General features: G+C 41.9%; 1 protein-coding gene across 3 annotated transcripts in view; it reads left to right on the top strand.

Moving 5' to 3' along the window:
• Positions 1-22,434, top strand: part of LOC132380141 (E3 ubiquitin/ISG15 ligase TRIM25-like) — a 90,393-nt gene that overhangs the window by 45,703 nt on the left and 22,256 nt on the right. For all 3 annotated transcript variants that reach the window (XM_059948756.1, XM_059948754.1, XM_059948757.1), the window contains one exon: positions 10,261-10,336. In XM_059948756.1, the coding sequence (XP_059804739.1) occupies positions 10,261-10,336 (76 nt within the window). The remainder of the gene's footprint in view (positions 1-10,260; positions 10,337-22,434) is intronic.

Below are 22,434 nucleotides of genomic sequence, written 5' to 3'. Positions count from 1 at the left end.
TGAAGTCTGGTAACATCGTACACCAAACTGGGTTCCCTCTTTGAAGGACTGTTTTACATGTATGCGGAGGTCCACGGGTATTACAGGTTCCATCAGTAACTGCTTACTTTGAGACACTTGAACCTTTTTTTACTCCGTCTTGGTCTATGTTTCGGATTGATCTGGAGGCGATGTCTTGACTCAGTTCTGTGACTTGTTTTTTTAAAAATCAATGATTGTTGGTTCACTTCTCCAATAAACTTAACATCATTTATTGTTCTAGTATATTACAGTGGATAAATGCCAATCCTGCAGTTTGAAGAAAGTATCATTAAGTATTTCAGACTTGAACTGAAGCAGACTCTTTGGGCCAAATGGAATAATTCTGGTCCTGTATCTTATAAAATGCTTTCCCAAGGAGTTGATGAAGAGACAAGTTTTCCAATTTCCCAACATGCCAATTTTTGTCTTTCTTATTCCTCTCTCTCTCTCCCTCTTTGTCAAGGTGGGGTGGCACGGTAGCAAGGTGGTTAGTGCAGGTGACCCGGGTTCATTTTCTGTCCGCTGCACGGGTATATTTTTGTTCTCCTTTCCTATGTTTGCTTAAAAGGCATTCAGCTCATCGGGGAGTGAAGCACCATAATCATTAATGATGTTAGGTTTCACCTTACAGGAAGTAAATGTTTGCAAACCCTGTCATAGCTAAAATGCATCCATTTCCTCTACCATTTCATCACAGCAGAGTTTTTCAATTCTATTCTCTTGGCTTCTGCCTGTAACCCTCAATCCCATTACCAATCACGGATCTATCACTCTTGCACTGCAGAGCTCTTTTATATTTTAGTCCTCTCAAAAAGAATGCTAACATTGCATTTGCCTTTCTCACTACCAATTTAATCTGCAAGCTAACTTTTCAGGGAATCCTGAACCAAGAACTCTCAAGCTTCGGATTTCCTTCTCTTTCCATTTAGATGCCTGGATAAAGAAATTTCTTATTGCTTCCATCACATACTTGTATCTGCATTAAAAGCATTCTTAAAAAAAATTAGGGAAGCAGAAACTAGAAAATGTTCTTATCAGCTATATATAATAACTTCATGAATATAACTATGAATATATAACTTCACTAACTGAAATAATGTACAGAAGAGCATCTCTGAATGTACAACACGCTGAACTGAAGTGGATGGGCCATAGCAGCTGAAGACCATGAGTGTACACTCAGTGGTCACTTTATTAGGTACAATGGGCGCCTAATAAATTGGCCACTAAGTGTATGTACCTTGACTCCCAGCATAAGAATTTTAATATAATGTCTAGCCCAAGACCTCATTTAAAGCATAAAGTACTTTGATAGGGGGAAAAATAACCTGTGCAATAGATTGTTTGAGATTTTCAGCCAAGTTGCATCTTAAATATTAAAAACCATTAAACCTACTTCAGCATTGGTTACCATGGTAATTTTACTTTTAATATACACAGGTATGCTTAAATATACATAATATGGCATGTGAAAAAATGAACTTTGATAGGCTCAATGCACATTATAATGTTTCAAATGAAGGAAATTTATATATGAATATTTAGTGATGAAGTGAATATTTAGCCTGGCTTAAGAACCTTATTGGGAAGAACATTTTGATTATTTTATTGATTACACTGGACATTTTTTTTCTAAAGTGTTGCTGCCTCAGGAATTTTTTTTGTTTATGATAGACTACCTGAAGCTGAATACAAATAATATTTCAGACTACTTGTGTCTCATAGGAATTTGGAGAACAAGAAATTAAATTTAGTGAATATAATGCATTTAATTGCAAAACGGTGCTGATGATTTTCAAGCAACACGCACACAGCAGGCCAGGCAGCATGTATAGGAAGAAGCACTGTCGACGTTTCCAGCTGAAACCCTTCGTCAGGACTAACTGAAAGAAAAGATAGTAAGAGATTTGAAAGTAGGAGTGGGAGGGGGAAATGTGAAATGATAGGAGAAGACCGAAGGCGATGGGGTAAAGCTAAGAGCTGGAAAGGTGATTGGCAAAAGGGATACAGAGCTGGAGAAGGGAAAGGATCATGAGACGGGAGGCCTAGGGAGAAAGAAAAGGGGAGGTGAGCACCAGAGGGAGATGGAGAACAGGCAGAGTGAAGGGCAGAGAGAGAACAAAAAGGGGAGGGAAAAATAAATAAATCAGGGATGGGGTAAGAAGGGGAGGAGGGGCATTAACTGAAGTTAGAGAAGTCAATGTTTATGCCATCAGGTTGGAGGCTACTCAGACGGTATATAAGGTGTTGTTCCTCCAACCTGAGTGTGGCTTCATCTTGACAGTAGAGGAGGCCAAAAAGGCAGGCTTAGGTCTCAAAGCTCTCCGCTTCTTTTTGGATTCCAGATCTAACCAATTCCCCTCTACCACCACTCTCCTCTGTCTAGCGGAATTAGTTCTTACTCTCAATAATTTCTCCTTTGGCTCTTCCCATTTCCTCCAAACCAAAGGTGTAGCCATGGGCACCCGTATGGGTCCCAGCTATGTCTGCCTTTTTGTTGGCTTTGTGGAACAGTCCATGTTCCAAGCCCTCTTTTCCTTCACTACATACATCAACGACTGCATTGTCGCTGCTTCCTGCACACATGCTGAGCTTGTTGACTTCATTAACTTTGCCTCCAACTTTCATCCTGCCCTCAAATTTACCTGGTCCATTTCCGACACCTCCCTACTCTCTCTTGCTCTTTCTGTCTCCATCTCTGGAGACAGCTTATCTACTGATATCTACTATAAGCCCACTGACTCTCACAGCTACCTGGACTATTCCTCTTCCCTCCTTGTCTCTTGCATAAATGCTATCCCCTTCTCACAATTTCTCCGTCTCTGCCGCATCTGCTCTCAGGATGAGGCTTTTCATTCCAGGATGAACGAGATGTCTTCCTTTTTTAAACAAAGGGGCTTCCCTTCTTACAAACATAGAAAATAGGTGCAGGAGTAGGCCATTCAGCCCTTCAAGCCTGCACCGCCATTCAGTATGATCATGGCTGATCATCCAACTCAGAATCCTGTACCTGCTTTCTCTCCATACTCCCAATCCCTTTAGCCAAAAGGGCCATATCTAACTTCCTCTTAAGTATAGCCAATGAACTGGCCTCAACTGTTTCCTGTGGCAGAGAATTCCACAGATTCACCACTCTCTGTGTGAAGAAGTTTTTCCTCATCTCGGTCCTAAAAGGCTTCCCCTTTATCTTTAAACTGTGACCCCTCGTTCTGGACTTCCCCAACATCGGAAACAATCTTCCTGCATCTAGCCTGTCCAATCCCTTTAGAATTTTATACGTTTCAATAAGATCCCCCCTCAATCTTCTAAATTCCAGTGAGTATAAGCCTAGTTGATCCAGTCTTTCTTCATATGAAAGTCCTGCCATCTCAGGAATCAATCTGGTGAACCTTCTTTGTACTCCCTCTATGGCAAGAATGTCTTTCCTCAGATTAGGGGACAAAAACTGCACACAATTCCTACCTGTGGCCATCAAACTTTAAAGCTCCTCCCTTGGAGTGTTAGACACCCTGAGCCAATAGGCTAGTTCTGGACTTATTTCCACGGCATGATTAAACTATTATTATTTAACTATTTATGATTTTATATTGCTATATTTCTTCACTATTCTTGGTTGGTGCAGCTGTAACGAAATCCAATTTCCCTTGGGATCAGCAAAGTATGTCTGTCTGTCAGTCTGTCTAATACTCTAGGTGAAGTCTCACTAAGGCCTTGTACCGCTGCAGTAGAACCTCTCTGCTCCTGTACTCAAATCCTTTTGCTATGAATGCCAACATACCATTTGCCTTTTTCACCACCTGCTGTACCTGCATGCCCACCTTCAATGACTGGTGTACAATGACATCCAGGTCTCGTTGTACCTCCCCTTTTCCTAATCGGCCACCATTCAGATAATCTGTTTTCCTATTCTTGCCACCAAAGTGGATAACCTCACATTTATCCACATTAAGTTGCATCTGCCATGAATTTGCCCACTCACTAACCTATCCAAGTCACCCTGTATCCTCTTAGCATCCTCCTCAAAGCTAACACTGCCGCCCAGCTTCATGTCATCCACAAATTTGGAGATGCTGCATTTAATTCTCTCGTCTAAATCATTAATATATATTGTAAACAAGTGGGGTCCCAGCACTGAGCCTTGTGGTACCCCACTAGTCACTGCCTGCCATTCTGAAAAGGTCCCGTTAACTCCCACTCTTTGCTTCCTGTCTGCCAACCAATTCTCTATCCACATCAATACCATGCCCCCAATACCATGTGCTTTAAGTTTGCACACTAATCTCCTGTGTGGGACCTTGTCAAAAGCCTTTTGAAAATCCAAATATACCACATCCACTGGCTCTCCCCTATCCACTCTACTCGTTACATCTTCACTTTGTCAGACATGATTTTCCTTTCACAAATCTATGCTGACTTTGTCCGATGATTTCACCGCTTTCCAAATGTGCTGTTATCACATCTTTGATAACCGACTCAAACATTTTCCCCACCACCGATGTCAGACTAACTGGTCTACAATTCCCCGGTTTCTCTCTCCCTCCTTTTTTAGAAAGTGGGGATACATTAGCCACCCTCCAATCCTCAGGAACTAATCCAGAATCTAAGGAGTTTTGAAAAATGATCACTAATGCATCCACTATTTCTTGGGCTACTTCCTTAAGCACTCTGGGATGCAGACCATCTGACCCTGGGGATTTATCTGCCTTTAATCCCTTCAATTTACCTAACACCACTTCCCTACTAACATGTATTTCCCTCAGTTCCTCCATCTCACTAGATCCTCAGTCCCCTACTATTTCCAGAAGATTATTTATGTCCTCCTCAATGAAGACAGAACCAAGGTAGTTATTCAATTGGTCTGCCATGTCCTTGTTCCCCGTGATCAATTCACCTGTTTCTGACTGTAAGGGACCTACATTTGTCTTAACCAATCTTTTTCTTTTCATATATCTATAAAAGCTTTTACAGTCAGTTTTTATGTTCCCTGCCAGCTTTCTCTCATAATCTTTTTTCCCTTTCCTAATTAAGCCCTTTGTCCTCCTCTGCTGGTCTCTGAATTTCTCCCAGTCCTCTGGTGTGCAGCTTTTTCTGGCTAATTTGTATGTTTTTTCTTTGGACTTGATACTATCCCTAATTTCCCTTGTCAGCCATGGGTGCACTACCTTCCCTGGTTTATTCTTTTGCCAAACTGAGATGAACAATTGTTGTGGTTCATCCATGCGATCTTTAAATGCTTGCCATTGCATATCCACCGTCAACCCCTTAAGTATCATTTGCCAGTCTATCTTAGCTAGTTCACGTCTCATACCTTCAAAGTTACTCTTCTTTAAGTTCAGCACCTTTGTTTCTGAATTAACTATGTCACTCTCCATCTTAATGAATTCCACCATATTATGGTCACTCTTACCGAAGGGGCCTCGCACGACAAGATTGCTAACTAACCCTTCCTCATTGCTCAATACCCAATCTAGAATAGCCTGCTCTCTAGTTGGTTCCTCGACATGTTGGTTCAGAAAACCATCCCACATTCAAGTCAAGTCAACTTTTATTGTCATTTTCGACCATAACTGCTGGTACAGTGCATAGTAAAAATGAGACAACGTTTTTCAAGACCATGGTTTACATGACACAGTGTAGTCTAAAAACTAGACTGAACTACGTAATAAAAAAAAATACAGAGAAAGCTATACTCGACTACAGACCTACACTGGACTGCATAAAGTGCACAAAAACAGCGCAGGCATTACAATAAATAATAAACAGGACAGTAGGGCAAGGTGTCAGTCCAGGCTTCGGGTATTGAGGAGTCTGATCGCTTGGGGGAAGAAACTGTTACATAGTCTGGTCGTGAGAGCCCGAATGCTTCAGAGTCTTTTCCCAGGTGGCAGAAGGGAGAAGAGATTGTATGAGGGGTGCATGGTGTCCTTCATAATGCTGTTTCCTTTGCGGATGCAGTGTGCAGTGTAAATGTCCGTGATGGTGGGAAGAGAGACCCTACTGATCTTCTCAGCTGACCTCACTATCCGCTGCAGGGTCTTGCGATCCGAGATGGTGCAATTTCTGAACCAGGCAGTGATGCAGCTGCTCAGGATGCTCTCAATACAACCCCTGTAGAATGTGATGAGGATGGTGGGTGGGAGATGGACTTTCCTCAGCCTTCGCAAAAAGGCATTCCAAGAAATCCTCTTCCTCAACACCCTTACCAATTTGGTTCACCCAATCTGTATGTAGATTGAAGTCACCCATTATAACTACTGGTCCTTTATTGCATGCATTTCTAATTTCCTGTTTAATGTCATCCCCAACCTCACTACTACTGTTAGGTGGCCTGTACACAACTCCCACCAGCGTTTTCTGCCCCTTAGTGTTATGCAGCTCTACCCATATCGATTGCACATCCTCCAGGCAAATGTCCTTCCTTTCTATTGCATGAACCTACCCTCTAATCAGCAATGCTACCCCACCTCCTTTTCTTTCCTGTCTATCCCTCCTGGATATTGAATATCCCTGGATGTTGAGCTCCCATCCTTGCTCATCCTGGAGCCATGTCTCTGTGATCCCAACTATATCATATTCATTAATAACTATCTGCACATTCAATTCATCCACCTTGTTACGAATACTCCTCGCATTGGCACACAAAGCCTTCAGGTTTTTTTTTTACAACGCTCTTAGCCCTTATACAATTATGTTGAAAAGTGGCCCTGTTTGACTTTTGCCCTGGATTTGCCTGCCTGCCACTTTTACTTTTCACCTTACTACTTTTTGCTTCTACCCTCATTTTACACCTCTCTGTCTCTCTGCACTTGTTCCCATCCCCCTGCCGCTTTAGTTTAAATCCTCCTGAACAGCAGTAGCAAACGCTCCCCCTAGGACATTAGTTCCAGTCCAGCCCAGGGGCAGACTGTCCTGTTCGTACCGGTCCCAGCTCCCCCAGAACTGGTTCCAATGCCCCAGAAATTTGAATCCCTCCCCCTTGCACCATTTTTCCAGCCACGTATTCATCTGAAATATCCTCCTATTTCTGCTCTGACTAGCACGTGGCACTGGTAGTAATCTAGAGATTATTACCTTTGTGGTCCTACTTTTTAGTTTATCTCCTAACTCCCTAAATTCACCTTGTAGGACCTCATCCTGTTTTTTACCTATATCGTTGGTACCTACGTGCACCACGACCACTGGCTGTTCACCCTCCCATTCCAGAATATCCTGCAGCTGCTCAAAGACAACCTTGACCCTTGCACCAGGGAGGCAACATACCCTCCTGGAGTCTCATTTGCGCCGCAGAAATGCCTATCTATTCCCTTTACAATTGAATCCTCTATCACTATAGCTCTCCCACTCCTTTTCCTTCCCTCCTGTGCCACAGAGCCACCCATGGTGCCATGAACTTGGCTGCTGCTGTCTTCCCCTGATGAGACATCTCCCCCAACAGGATCCAAAACAGTGTATCTGTTTAGGAGGGAGATGACCTCAGGGGACTCCTGCACTACCTGCCTACTGCTATGCTGTCTAGTGGCCACCCATTCCCTTTCTGCCTGTGTAGCCTTTACCTGCGGTGTGGCCAACTCACTGAACGTGCTATTCACGACTTACTCAGCATCGCGGATGCTCCAGTATGAATCCAATCGCAGCTTCAGCTGCTCAATGCGGTCTGCCAGAAGCTGCAGCCCGACACACTTCCTGCACACATAGTGGTTAGGGTCACTGGAAGTATCCCTGATTTCCCACATGCTACAGGATGAACAAACCACGGGGCCAATCTCAGCTGCCATGACCTACCCAATACGTTGCCTCAACTTTTGAAACATTCTCCTTTTAAAGAACTTACCCGGCCTTACCTCACTTGGAGTGAAGCTCATCCTCAGCCACTGCTGGCCGAAACCTCTCGAGACAAAGCCTTCCTACTCTGTCTCCCTCTACTCCGTCACCCGCTCCATCTAACTGCTCTCTTTAAATACTCCCGCTGCCTCACAGTCCGACTTACACGCGCTTGCACACTCGTGCCCCCTTTAAACTGCCGAAGAAAATTCTTCCACCATCAACTCTGCTCTCAAACGCATCTGCCCTCACCCCATCCTCCTGCCACCCTGCTTGGGATAGGGTTCCCCTTGTCCTCACCTACCACCCCACTAGGCTCTAGGTCCAATGTATAATTCTCCGTAACTTCCGCCACCTCCAATGGGATCCCACTACCAAGCACATCTTTCCCTCCTCCCTCTTTCTGCTTTCTGCAGGGATTGTGCCCTACGCGACTCCCTTGTCCATTCCTTCTCCCCATTCCTTCCCACCGATCTCCCTCCTGGCACTTATCCTTGTAAGCAGAACAAGTATTACACCTGCCCTTACGCTTCCTCCCTCACCACCATTCAGGGCCCCAGACAGTCCTTCCAGGTGAGGTGACACTTCACCTGTGAGTCGGCTGCTGTGGTATACTGCGTACGGTGCTCCCGGTGCGGCCTTTTATATATTGGTGAGACCCGACGCAGACTGGGAGACCGTTTCGCTGAACACCTACACTCTATCCACCAGAGAAAGCAGGATCTCCCAGTGGCCACACATTTTAATTCTACGTCCCATTCCCATTCTGATATGTCTATCCATTGCCTCCTCTACTATCGAGATGAAGCCACACTCTGGTTGGAGGAACACCTTAAATACCAGATGGGTAGCCTCCAACCTGATGGCATGAACATTGACTTCTCTAACTTCCATTAATGCCCCTCGTCCCCTTCTTATCCCATCCCTGATTTATTTATTTCCCCCCTCCCCTTTTTGTTCTCTCTCTGCCCTTCACTCTGGCTATTTTCCATCTCCCTCTGGTGCTCCCTTCCCTCTTTCTTTCTCCCTAGGCCTCGTGTCTCATGATCCTTTCCCTTCTCTAGCTCTGTATCCCTTTTGCCAATCACCTTTCCAGCTCTCAGCTTCACCCCACCCTCTCTGGTCTTCTCCTATCATTTCACATTTCCCCCTCCCCCTCCTACTTTCAAATCTCTTACTATCTTTCCTTTCAGTTAGTCCTGACGAAGGGTATCGGCCCGAAACGTCGACAGTGCTTCTCCCTGTAGATGCTGCCTAGCCTGCTGCATTCCACTGGCATTTTGTGTGTGTTGCTTAAATTTCCAGCAACTGCAGATTTCCTCGTGCTGATTATTTTCATTTGTTCTTAGTGCCTGTGGCTCCTTGCTGAAGTGTCCAACAATAATCAGCCAGCATTAATGGATTCCAGTTGCCTTGATACCATTTTTCCATGACCACAATGTCCTAGAGAAATTTTTCACCATGCTCACCACTGACAATGCCAAGACTTTCAAGGAAAAAGCCTAAATGGGAATGCAGAAAATGAATCTTTAGTGATTTCATGGTTCTAACATGCTTGAAGCATGTTGTTAACAATCTGCACATAGTTTGATGCTCTGTAGTTGCCAACAAAATCCTTGAGTGCCTTCCACATGAACTTCTTCATTCCCACTAGAAGTTCTTCTAATCACCTGTTGATGATGAATTGGGTGATTTGTAGACCAACAAAAATGTCTTCCTTAATCCTGGCATCAGTTATTCTTACTTGAATTATGAATTGAAATAACAAATTTAGGTGATTTCAAAAAAGTGGTGTGTGATAGGGAAATTTCATAGCGATTTTCATGATCAGCAGTCCAAAATCCATAAGATACACCCAAAAGTATTCAGAAAGCAAGATCTTTGTTGCCCAAAGTTTGGTCAACATTTGCAGTTTATTGGGAAGTGAGCTGTGAATCACTGTTGTAGAGCTGAAGTAAACTCCAGGAGACTCCAAGAACTTCAGAGTATGTTAACTCTTTTTGAAGATCAGCAGTGATGATCAAAGTTGAATTTATTGTCATATGCACATGTGAAAAGGTTACTTGCATCAGCATTACAGAGTCAGAGTAATAAAAGCAGTGCTTGCAGAACAGTCATCAATTAACCATAAATTATATGCTTCTTTTTACAAGAAGGAAGACAAATAGAACAAAAGAGTGCCATGTAGTGCAAAGTGATCAATGTGGTGGTAGTGTTGCTAAACGTAGTGGTTAGTGTCCTGCCAGCTGGCTGTGCACTCAGGTTTTTTGAAATTATTGTATTCAGATTTTTATATTTATGCACAGATAGATACATGCTGTAATGATTGAAGTACTTAAGTGAAAATTATGTAACTGCGATCAGTTTATTGCTGTGCTCGCCTTATTTACTTTCTCTGTGGTCTCTGGCTCTAAATAGGTTGATGAAGCTATAGCTGTTCTACAGAGACATCAGGCTCGGAAGGACTTCCTTCAGAAAAAAAGAATGGTTAAAGGTACCACAAATCAGAAGAAGTAAGAAGCAGCAGACGGGACTTACATCACCAATTACAGTGGCCCAATCTGTATCAAATAGCTGCTGTCTGTTCAGTTTGCAGTAAGGTCTGCATGAAAGAATTGATGATCACATTGGTGGTTTATTGCTAGGACTCATTTTGAAACCAGCATGGACAGATACTGGATAGTTCAGGGAGGGTTTAAGTGAAGTCTGAAGCCAGATGATTTTGGCCAGCACTCCAACAAAAGTTGCCCATAGTCTAGAACTGTTTCGTGCAGAGAAAAAACTGCAAGAAGGACTTATAATGGAATTGTTGATGTGATGCACCAGCGAGTATTTATTTTCTGGATCTCCTATTCATAAGGCAATAAAACATAGGAGAAAAATTAGGCCATTTGGCCCATTGAGCCTGTTCTGACATTTCATCATGGCTGTTCATTTCTCTCAGCCCCAATCTCCTGCCTTCTCCCTGTATCCCTTCATACTCTGATTAGTCAAGAATCTGTCAACCTCTGCCTTAAGTATACTCAATGACGGCCTTCACAGCTGCCTGTGGCAACAAATTCCACAGATTCACCACTCTCTGGCTAAAGAATTCCCTCAATGAGACCCCCCCTCATTTTTCTGAATTCCAGTGAGTACAGGCCCAGAGCCATCAAATGCTCCTCATATGATAACCCTTTCAATCCTGGCATCATTTTTGTGAACCTCCTTTAAACAGTCTCTAATGTCAGCACATCTATTCTCAGGCAAGGACTTAAAACTATTCACAGTACTCCAAGTAAGGCCTCACCAGTGCCTTATAGAGCCTCAACATTGCAGTCTTGCTCTTATATTCAAGTCCTCTTGAAATGAATGCTAACATTACATTTGCCTGCCTCACCACCAATTCAACCTGCAAATTAACCTTTAAGGGATCCTGCACAAGGATTCCCAACTCCCTTTGCAATTCAGATTTTTGAATCTTCTCTCCACTTAGAGAATAGTCTATGTTTTTATTTCTTCTGCCAAGGTGCATGACCATACACTTCCGGAGTCCGTATTCCAACTGCCACTTCTTTGCCCATTCTCCTAATCTGTTTTAAGTCCTTCTGTTGCCTGTCTACTTCTTCAGCACTGCTTGCCCCTCCACCTATCTTCATATCACCTGTAAATCTGGCCACAGAGCCATCTATTCCACCATCCAAATCATTGACATAATGTAAAAAGAAACAATCCCAACACCGTGCCCCATGGAACACCGCTGGTCACCAGCAGCCAACCAGAAAAAGCTCCCTTTATTCCACAACTTTGCCTCCTGCCAATCAGCCAATGCTCTATCCATGTTGGTATCTGTCCTGTAATACCATAAGCCCTTAACGTGTTAAGCAGCCTCATGTGTGGCACCTTTGCAAAGGCCTTCTGAAAATCCAAATACACAACATCCATCGATTCTGATTTGTCTATCCTTATTATTACTTTAAAGAATTCTAACAGATTTGTCAGGCAAGATTTTCTCTTAAGGAAGCCATGTAACTTTAGCCTATTTTATCATGTGCCTCCAAGTACCCCGAAACAACACCCTAAGCAATCGAGTCCAACACCTTCCCAACCACTGAGGTCAGACTAGTTGGCCTATATTTTACTTTCTTCTGCCTCTCTCCCTTCTTGAAGTGTGGTGTGACATTTACAATTTATATCTATTCTCGCCTTTCTTTTACACTTCATAAATCTGAAAAATCTTTTGATATTCTTGTTTGCCTCTTTATGACTTTTTAGTTGCCTTCTGTTGATTTTTAAAAGCTTCCCAATCCTCTAACTTCTCACAAATATTTGCTCCTTTATATGCCCTCTTTTTTGGTTTTTATGCTGGCTTTGACTTACCTTGTCGGCCACGGTTGCATCATCCTGCATTTAGAATTCTTTGTTAAGATGTATCAATCCTGTGGCTTCCGAATTGTTTCCAAAAAATTCCAGTCATGTTGCTCTGCCATCATTACTGCTAGTGTCCCCTTATAATCAACTTTAAATAGCTACTCTCTCAATTCTGTAATTTCCTTTACTCCACTGTAATACTGATATATCTGATTTTAGCTGCTGCTTCTGAAATTGCAAGGTAAGTTCTATCACTGGCCTCTAAGAGTTCCTTTACCTTAAGCTCTATAATTAATTCCAGTTCCTTGCACAACACCTATTCCAAAATTCCTGCAGGCATTCTACAAATTCCCCTTCTTGGGATCCCACTAACCTGATTTTCACAATATACCTGCATATTGAAATCCCAACATGGTTATCATAACATTGCCCTTTTGACATGCATTTTCTATCTTCTGTTGTAATTTGTAGACCATATCTTTGCTACTATTCAGAGGTCTATATATCTCACATCAGGGTCTTTTTACTCTTGCAACTTCTTAACTCTACCTACAACAATTTTGCACCTTCTGATCCTACGTCACCTCTTCCTAAGGATTTGATTTCTTTTTACCAACAGAGCCACTCAATTCCCTCTGCCTACCTGCCTGTCTGTTTGATACAATATGTATCCATGGATGTTAAGCTCCTAGCTATAATCTACTTTCAGCCATGATTCAGTGACACCCACAATGTCATACATACCAATCTGTAACTGTGCTACAAGTTCATGTACCTTATTCTGTATTCTGTGTGCATTCAGCTATAATACCTTCAGTGCTATATTCATCACGCTTTTTGGATTTTGTCCCCCTTTTGCATTGCAGCTCATCCCATTGACTGCAATTTTGCCCTATCATCAGCCTCCCCTTGCTAGCAGTCTCACTACACACTTCTTCTGTTTGTAAACCAACTACCCCATCCTCAGCCTTATCACTAGTTCCAATTTCCCTGACAAATTAGTTTAAACCTTCGCGAATAGCTCTAGCAAACCTGTCCACAAGGATATTGGTCATCCTCAGGTTCAGGTGTAATCTATCCCTTTTGTACAGTTTATACTTTTCCCAGAAGTGATCCCAATCATTCAGAAATCTGAACCCTTGTCCCCTACACCAGTTCCTCAGCCACGTATTCATGTGCCTGATCATCCTATTCTTACCCTTGTTGGCACGTGACACAGGCAGCTATCCATAGATTACTACTTTGGAGGTATTGCTATTCATGTTTTTCCTTGCTTCCTAAAATCTCCCTTCAGGAGATTGTGATCGGTGCCAATATTTACCAAAACTTCAGTCTGCTCACACTTCCCCTTCAGAATGCCGTGGGTCTGATCTGAGACATCTCTGACCCTGGCACCTGGCAGGCAACACACCAGGGTCATTCTTGACAATTAATGTGGCTCAGAGGAGGGTTTTTAAAAAACCTTCATTCTTATTTAGAGCATTAAAATAGAATCGTTCAAAATTCAATGTTACTGTCTAAGTATATATGTCACCATATACAGTACAAACCCGAGATTCACTTTCCTGTGAGCTTACTCGGCAAATCTATGGAGTAGTAGCTATAACAGGATCAATGAAAGATCAACCAGAATGCAGAATACAGCAAACTGTGCAAATGCAAATATAAATAAATAGCAATAAATAATGAAACATCAGTTAATGCAAAAAAGAGTCCTTAAAGTGATTGGTAATGATGGGACAGGTGAGTGTAGTTGTCCCCTTTTATTCAAGAGCACGATGGTTGAGGGGTAGTAACTGTTCTTGATTCTGGTCCTGTGAGTCCTGATGGCAGCAGCGAGAAGAGAGCAAGGCCGCTGTTGGAATTTAATAAAAAATAAACCAACATCTTTTATATTTCCCCATATTGGCATTCATCTCTCCAAGGAATCTATTTTCAAAATGGGACCTGTACATAGTTTTTGAAAACTGTAAGACAAATTATTTATTTTAAACTGTTGGCTTAATTGATTGTATCACTCTGCAGTACACAGAAGCTTACAAATTGATTTAATGCTATTTTTAAGCAGAGACCATGGAACAGTCTATTTAACACAGTCTAAGTTGTATTGAAGCTTATTTCCAGGTAAACTGTCCAAGGCACATTAGTATCCAATTGTGTTGATCCACTAGTCATTTTCCAGTATCAGATGCACGTCCAGTATGGTACTTGTCATACAATACTCATTTTCTCCCTCACCCATGCTTCAATTGGCTAATCTGTGCAAAAGGAATACATAGCACTTTTAACATTATCTAAAGCAACACATTCTGAAAACATGACTAGGTAGCTTCTAAAAGTACTGAAGACTGATCACAGTACATAGTCCACAGAGTTTATAGGCTATGCTTGCTCTAGAATTTAATTACTGACACATTCTATAGGTCCCTCTATCCTGACACAACTGGTAGCACAGCTAGCAACCTTTTAGGAAGAAAATTTGGTGGTGGTTTCTCAAAGAGGGCGTGAAGGATTGTTAATTAGATTTGATCTGTTCACATAGTCATTAGTTTATCCTAGTCTCTACCCTATTGACCAGAAGTGTTAATTCTATTGCTGTCTAATATGCTGAGAATTTCTAACATCTCAAAATTGTATTTTGAGTAATGTTCAGCTGTTATGAGATCTATTGAATAATAATACTATGTGTTTCCTTTCCCTTGGTGCTGTACTTGTTAAAGTTAACTCGCACAAGTTCTAACTTTTATCATTTTGCCTATTCATTACTTCTGAATCTGTTTGCTAATGTGAATTAGAAACATAAGTGAACTACTTGTAACTCTGCTACCTCAGCTACAATATTATGACTTCAAGATATTTTATAGATTAGCCTTGGGTAAGAATCTCGGCTTTTTCCATTTGAGTTTTGCGTCCTGCATCACTGCCAGTTCAGTTCTCAACAACTCTGATATGGAGTGAAGGTGGGAGCTGTAAGAATTGTTCATTTTCTGATTTCCATTTTTAAAAACAAACTCACCCAATTTCATTTGGATATTTCCTTGTATCAGGCACCTTATCTGCTTTTTCGTGCAGGACATCTGTAAATGCTTTTTTTTGTGAATATCTGTACGTGGACTAAGAACTTAATGGAAGTCTCGTAACTCTGTTTCATGAGTTCCAGATAAGCAGTCTATCATTCCATTGACTCTTCTGGGTGACTGCAACATGCAACTCACTTATTGACTTGACACTTTATAGTTTTGAATAATAAGCCATCATTTATTATCTTTACAAAAACATGGAATAGTTCATTTTTAAAAGAATGTTTGAAATTTTTGTATGCTATTACTATGTCTCTTACCTTCACTTAAAATATCAGACAAAATCTTTCTAGTAAAGGGAAGTTTCAGTAACCAACTTGAACCATAAAAATTTGTACAATGGTATGGTCAGGGAAAGGGCTAATGATAGGGAAAATCATAAAGCAAACTGTGTTTATTTAATTGTAAATTGTCTGTTGTGGGGTGTTTATATGAATTGTCATTTAATTTGAAATTAAATCTGCGTTTTAAAATTTCAAGTTGTCATTTACTATAAGCTGAGAGGATAACTTCCAATTACAAGGCATAACACTTCATCCCTTTAGCCCCAGCTATTCTGAGGATTTTGTCATTGTAAAGCTGGTTAATGTCTGTATACTTGGAGAAGTTGAACTGAGCCATCTTCCTGCGTGCAAACATAAGCGAGCTGCTGGAGGAACATGGAAAATCAGGCAGCATCTGTGGAAGGAAATGGACAGACAATGTTTTATGTTGAGATGCTTCATCTTTACAAAGGAGAGATAGCCAGCATGAAAAGGTAGGTGGGGGTGGTGGAAATAGCTGGCAAGTGATGGGCGGAGCCAGGAGAGTGTTTGATAAGTACAGTCAGGTGGGGAAGGAAGGGTGGAGATGCCTACAGATTCTGGGAGTTGATGGGGTGACATATGAGCTGCAGATTATGGAATTTTATAAGATAGGTGACAAAGAGCCAAATGAGCCATCTTGTACCACTGCAGTCCATGTGGTGAAAACACCCGAACAAAGCTTCAGGTAGAGAACTCCAGGACTTTGATCCTTTGGCAAAGGGGGAATGGTAATGTATAATTAAGTTGGATTAGTGCATAACTTGGTAGAGAATTTGGTGCTCTTACCTATAGGTTTAAGAGGTGCTGCTGAAGCAACTTGTTTAACTGCATACCACTGAAATGTAGAATCCAATTATTGATCTGGATAGAATACTGCCTAAGCAGCTCAATAGTGAGGTACCATGGCCTGGAAAGCAGCTCTACAATGTTCTTTGGAGAGTGAAGGGCACGATGAGATACAGAAGAAATCATGGCCATCCACAGCAACCAAGGAAGACTCCAGTTTGTGATGGCTACCCATACCACTGGACTTGGATTTCCAGGGTTAAGAGAGTGGAACTGCCCCTGTGCAATGGCTTTTCTGCTTTTAAGATGTGCACAGGTTTCCTGTCATTGTTGGATACTGAGGATGACCACCATTGGCCAAGTGGACTGATTATGATTTCACTATTGAGGAATCTAACTTCGTCTGTAGCCATTATTCTGAGGTGCATGTTAAGGCCAAGGAACTGCAACTATTAATGATGGAAGCTGCCTCTTAGAAGCATTGCTCATTGAAGGTGTCCTGGATACTATGAACACTAGTGCCCATGATGGAGCTGACTAAGTTTCCAACTCTGTGTAGCTTATTTTGATCCTGTGCAGTAGCCCTTCCATACCAGATGGTGATGCTGCCAGTTAAAATTCTCTGTACAGTACATCTAGAAATTAGTGTCTTTGGTGACTTACCAAATCTCCTCAAATTTGTATTGAAGTATAGCTTAGTATACTACAGAGTATAGCTGCCTTTGTAGTTCCATTGATATTTTGGGCCCAGGATCAATCCACAGGGATATTAACACCCAGAAACTTGAAATTACTTACACTTTTCACTTCTGATCCTTCTATGAGGACTGCTGTGTGCTCCCTCATCTTACCCTTTCTGAAGTCCACAGTCAGTTCTTTGATCTTGCTGATGTTGAGTCTTCCAACACCACTCAACTAGCTGATTTATCTTACTTCTGTGGGCCCTCTCATCACTATCTGAAATTCTGCCAACAGAAGTTACATTATCAGCAAATCTATAGATGGCTTTTGAGCAGTGCCTAGCCACAGAGTCATGGTTGTAGAGAAAGTAGAGCAGTGGACTTTATTGTGTATTGTACGTGACAATCTTTTAGGAAGTGACCCGGTCCTGGAAGTCCCGGAAGCTGCTGTCACATTGCCAACTATTCCAATTAAGATTCTAGTCTTTAGTGAAACTTGGGGTGTAGGTGCTGATTGTCTCTTATTAAAAGTAATATCATTGATTAATTTTCCATTTTACTCATCAAGTGAAAAGTTTTTTTGAAGAGTGGACTATTTCAGCCACAAAACACATGGGTGGGATTAGTACTGAATTGTTTCCTCAAGAAACAGTTGAAGGAGCGTCCCCTTTTGTGAAGTGGATTCAAGGGCTCCTCCTGATGCAATCCAGCTGTTGATCCTGTTCGTGTTTAATGGTACACTAGGCCATCAGAAATTTGGTCACCTTTGTGTCTGGTTATTTTAAGAAGTCCCTGAACTTCTATGGGTCTGTCAGCCTCATTTGGAGGTGCATCTTTAAGGCTGAGAAACTGCACTTTATTAAGTTGATTCTCACTATGGGGGGAATGGACTTTAATAAATATAATGGACTCCTGTGATCATTAATAAATAAATCAAACATGTGCCTCATTTTAGCACCATTTTAGTGCGGATTTGTGCCTTGAGGGTCCATGTAAGTTTCTTTTTGCAGGATTTATAGTCTTTTGATTGAAACTAGTTAATGTGAGCATGTGTTCTATTTATCAGAGTTAGTATTGTGTGTTTCTTCATTGCTGATTAGTGTTGCAAAAGGCTACTTGTGACATTTCCACAGTGAATGGAGTTCTAACTTTAAGGAGGAATATTTCTAGAATTTGAATGTCAGGACAGACTCCCACAATGACATCCTGTTGTGCCCATGTCTTCCTGATGGACTAGGCAAAAGGCCTAACGCAGCACACAACCAATACAGGGGCCTTCACCCGTATCAGATTGGATCAGGAGGTTTTCCATTTCCTCACATTAATTTGTTCTGCATAACTGATGACCATGTAGAGCAGTTGTATCCAAAAGGTTCCTCCCTAAAAGCTGGTTCTAGTTTTGTGACTAGGAAAGGGCCCTTGTCTAGGGTAAGTGTCCAGCATCCATTTCTGCTCCTACGTCTTATGGTTCTATAGTATCCCCCACCCATCCTTTCAACTCCAGAGAATGGAGGGAAAAATATATGCAGGGTCACCATCATTATGACGGCCACCTTTTGGTGTATGATCGTATACCTGAAGTCTGTATACATGAACACCAAACATTCCTACATGCTGAGGTCCATACCACAACAAGTATTCCATTCAGTTCTACTGTGCCCTATCATCTGCCCCTTGTAGAAATGGTGGCCCTTTTCCCACATGCCAGTTTGTCAGTGGTCTGTACAGAACTTTCTCAAGAACCAAAGGGATAGGATTCTGCCAGGTGGTTCTTTAAGCAACTTACTGAAGTTATTTGGTAGAATGCCACTAAACTTTCAAACAAGCACTAAGATCTGACTTGTCTGTTGGGCAGAAGGACAGTCCATTTCAAATCTTTTGCATAGATGGAATTTTCATTACATGCTGCCCTTGAAGTGACTGTGATGTCGATAAAACAGTCATCAATCTCTTCCCAGATACCTGCCCCCACCCCATCTCCCTGAGGTTCCAACAGGGGATTGAGTTTCTCTTGTCCTTACCTATCACTCCATGAAACTCTGCATCTAGCATATCATTCTCTGTAACTTCTGCTATCTTCAACAGGATCCTACCACTAAACACATCTTTCCCTGCCCCTCTTCCCCCACCAACATACCACTTTCTGCAGGGATTGCTGTCTTCATGACTCCCTTATCCATATGGCTCCTCCCTACCAATCTCTCTCCTGCCATTTATCCTAGCAAGCAAGACAAGATCTGCACCTGCCCCTACACCTCCTCCCTGACCACATTCAGGGCTCCAAAATGTTCCTTCAGGTGAAGCAACACTTCACCTGTGAGGTTGTTAGGGTCACCTACTATATTCAATACTCCTCTACATTAGTGACACCTATCGTAGATTGCGAGATGGCTTCGTCAAGAAACCTTCACTCTGTCACAATAGGAAAAATTGTCCTGTTGCCACCCATTTTAATTCTTCCCATTCCCATTCGATCCATGGCCTCCTCTACTGCCATAATGAGGCCACTCTCAAGTTGGAGGAAAAACACCTCAAAGTGTGCGGGATAACCTTTAACATGAGTGCATGACCATTAATTTCTCTAATTTCTGGTAATTTTTTCTTCTTCCTTTTCTCTCATTTTCAATTCCCCATTCTAGCTCCCTGCTTACCCCTCCTCTTCTCATCAGCCAATCTCCTCTCTCTGGTGTCCCTTCTTTTTTCACTCATGGTCCACTCCTCTATCCTGTCATATTTTTTCTTCAGCCCTTTACCTCTTCCACCTATCACCTCCCAACTTCTCATTTCACCCCCTGCTCCCATTCACCATCCTTCCCTCTTACCTGGCTTCACCTATCACCTGGCAGTTTGTACTCCTCTTTCTCCCACAATCTTTTTCTGGCTTCTTCCGCCTTCTGTTCTAGTCCTGCCGAAGTGTCTTGGCCCAAAACATTGATTGTTTGTTCTCCTTTGTAGGAGCTGCCTGACCTGAGTTCCTCCAGCATTTTGTATCTTGCGCTGGGTTTCCAGCATCTGCAGAATACCTTGCGTTCGTCAATCTCTTTGTAGACTGAAAAGAGGTGCAAAGAGCCTTGCTTGTTCATAACAAGCAGCTGAGTAACATGGTTCTGTGGGCTGTTCCTAGTGATACAGACTGAAACAAACATTTGCTGCTGGAAGATGATCAGCTCGACAAAGAATGGATTTTAGTCTTCCAGTTGTTCAGTTGTTTGTAACTGAATGCTGCCGATTGGTACCCTTCTACTGAAGCTCATTGCAGCCATCACAAGGTTTCCATGGGGAAGGCAATATTGAAGAGTCCTGCCAAACAGTGCTGAGAGACTGGATCCTGGGAAATAATCTTGGAAACTTAAAGCTGGTGGAATGTTTGGGATTGGTACATTAGGCATGTTGATATATTGTACATGAATCTCATGATATGCTTGGCACAGTGAATGAAGTTAACCCCATGTTGTGTGCATATAATGGTATTTTATGAATAACATTAAGAAAAGAGCTTAAAAATAAGCATTCTGGAGGTTCCTGCCAACATGAATCTAGACTAAAAAATGATAGTACAAGCAGCAGAATATCAGCTTCAGCCATCAGTGGTGGCCTCTGTGTACTCTGTCGTTGGTTGTTTTGCACTAACATAGCTAGTCTTAATTTTTATTTAGAGGTACAGCATGGTTACAGTTCCTTCCAGCTCAATGAGCCTGTACTGCCCAATTGCACCCATTTTGAATGAATTCCACCTCAATACTCCTTGATTCCAGTTCCTTGCCTGGCTGAGCTGCCACACCTCGCTTCCCTGCTCTGTTACTGTCCCTCAGGAGGTTCAGTGAGTTGGATGAAGTCAAATGCCATCTCACTGACCAGGTCCTCAATGCGATGCTTGGCCACCTGAAGTCACATAAACTTATGAATCCACAGTTAGCCTTTGCAATTGCAACTTCAATGCCGTTGAAGTGTGGAAAGCTGACTGGAATTCACATGAAGTCACAAGCAAACAACTTGTTTTGCAATCGGTCATTTTCCTTTTTGCTCACACAAAATGCCTGCGTGGTCTCAATAATGTAAGATAGTTGGAAGACAAAACATCAAATTTAAAAAAAACTTGGCAGGTTGTAGGTGAAAAATATCCCAGTTTTGGGAGCAGGCTAGTAAATACAGTTTGCTCCCTGGAATGATTTATTTAGGGTAAGTGCTAACACATGTTGTAACCACCATGATATAAATCAGAGTGCAAATAGACAGACTGAACAGAAAGTGACAGTTTATAGCCTCATTTTGATCTGGCAATACATTTGGGCCAGGCTTCTTATTTGCATTCAATTAAACTTCAATCCTCTTCATGTTTCAACTGCACATTGTTCGATATACTTTACTTTGAGTCAAATATTATGTAACATAATTTCTTCCTGGCAGGTCTGTTATTATTAACCTGTGCAAGACATTCATCTTTCTTGTGCGATGACTTCAGGACTTGGCTTGACTATCTCAATAGGCAACTCCACAGGAAAAGTTGGATAGAAATCCCCAGTCCTTGTTTACTACCATATCCTTGATTTACAGTTTAAGACACAGAACCTTTTATCAGGTTAATTGAAAGTAAATACAGAATTTATTAATATTATATGTTCAAAACATTCAAATTTTTGGCAGTTGAATTTTTCTGTTGATGGTTTTGAGCCAATCAATTTGTTTTGGCTCCAGTCCAATGATTTGAAATTAAACAACTCTTCCACCTCTTATATCCCAACTACTTTTCAGTAAGTGCTGCTCTAAACAAACAAAAATGTATTTGTCATTTGGAATGTAATGATCTCATTTTATATTTTTTTAAACCCTTGGGGCTGCCAGGTTCAGTGATTGAGAGTTTTTAGCTTGCTTATTGAAAGATGATTAGGGAAGTTGGGAGGGGAAGGAATGTGGTGAAGTGCATATACCTGTCTGGACACACCCCCTGCTGACTGCTCCTGTGGCTCCTCCCACAGACCCCAGTATAAAGGCGATTGAGGTCTGAGCCCGGCCTCTCTGTCTCCAGGATGTAGTATGGTGGTCAACCACTGCTTCTTCTAGTCAATAAAAGCCGATATCTCGCCTTTACGTCTCAGAGAGAGTTATTGATGGTGCATCAAGGAAGAAAGCATGTAATTATTTATCACCGTTGACATCCCTTTCATATTATCTTTAAAGGTTCTATGATCAATTTTGTACTTATGAATTGTAGCTACTATTATAGTGTAGGAAAATCCACAAACAGTCTCTGCAGGGAAGACTCTCACTGACTGCAATAAGGTCTCAATAATAGTTTAGATAATGTTAGTTGGGCAATAATCATTGACAAGGATACCAGTGACAACTTTCCAGCTCTTCTTTGAAACTGTGGAACGCCATCATATACAATGA

This window comes from Hypanus sabinus, chromosome 23, assembly GCF_030144855.1.
Source record: "Hypanus sabinus isolate sHypSab1 chromosome 23, sHypSab1.hap1, whole genome shotgun sequence".
Taxonomy (NCBI): domain Eukaryota; kingdom Metazoa; phylum Chordata; class Chondrichthyes; order Myliobatiformes; family Dasyatidae; genus Hypanus; species Hypanus sabinus.
The sequence above is the reverse complement of the archived record's forward strand: the minus strand, read 5'-3'. Positions and strand labels throughout refer to the sequence as shown.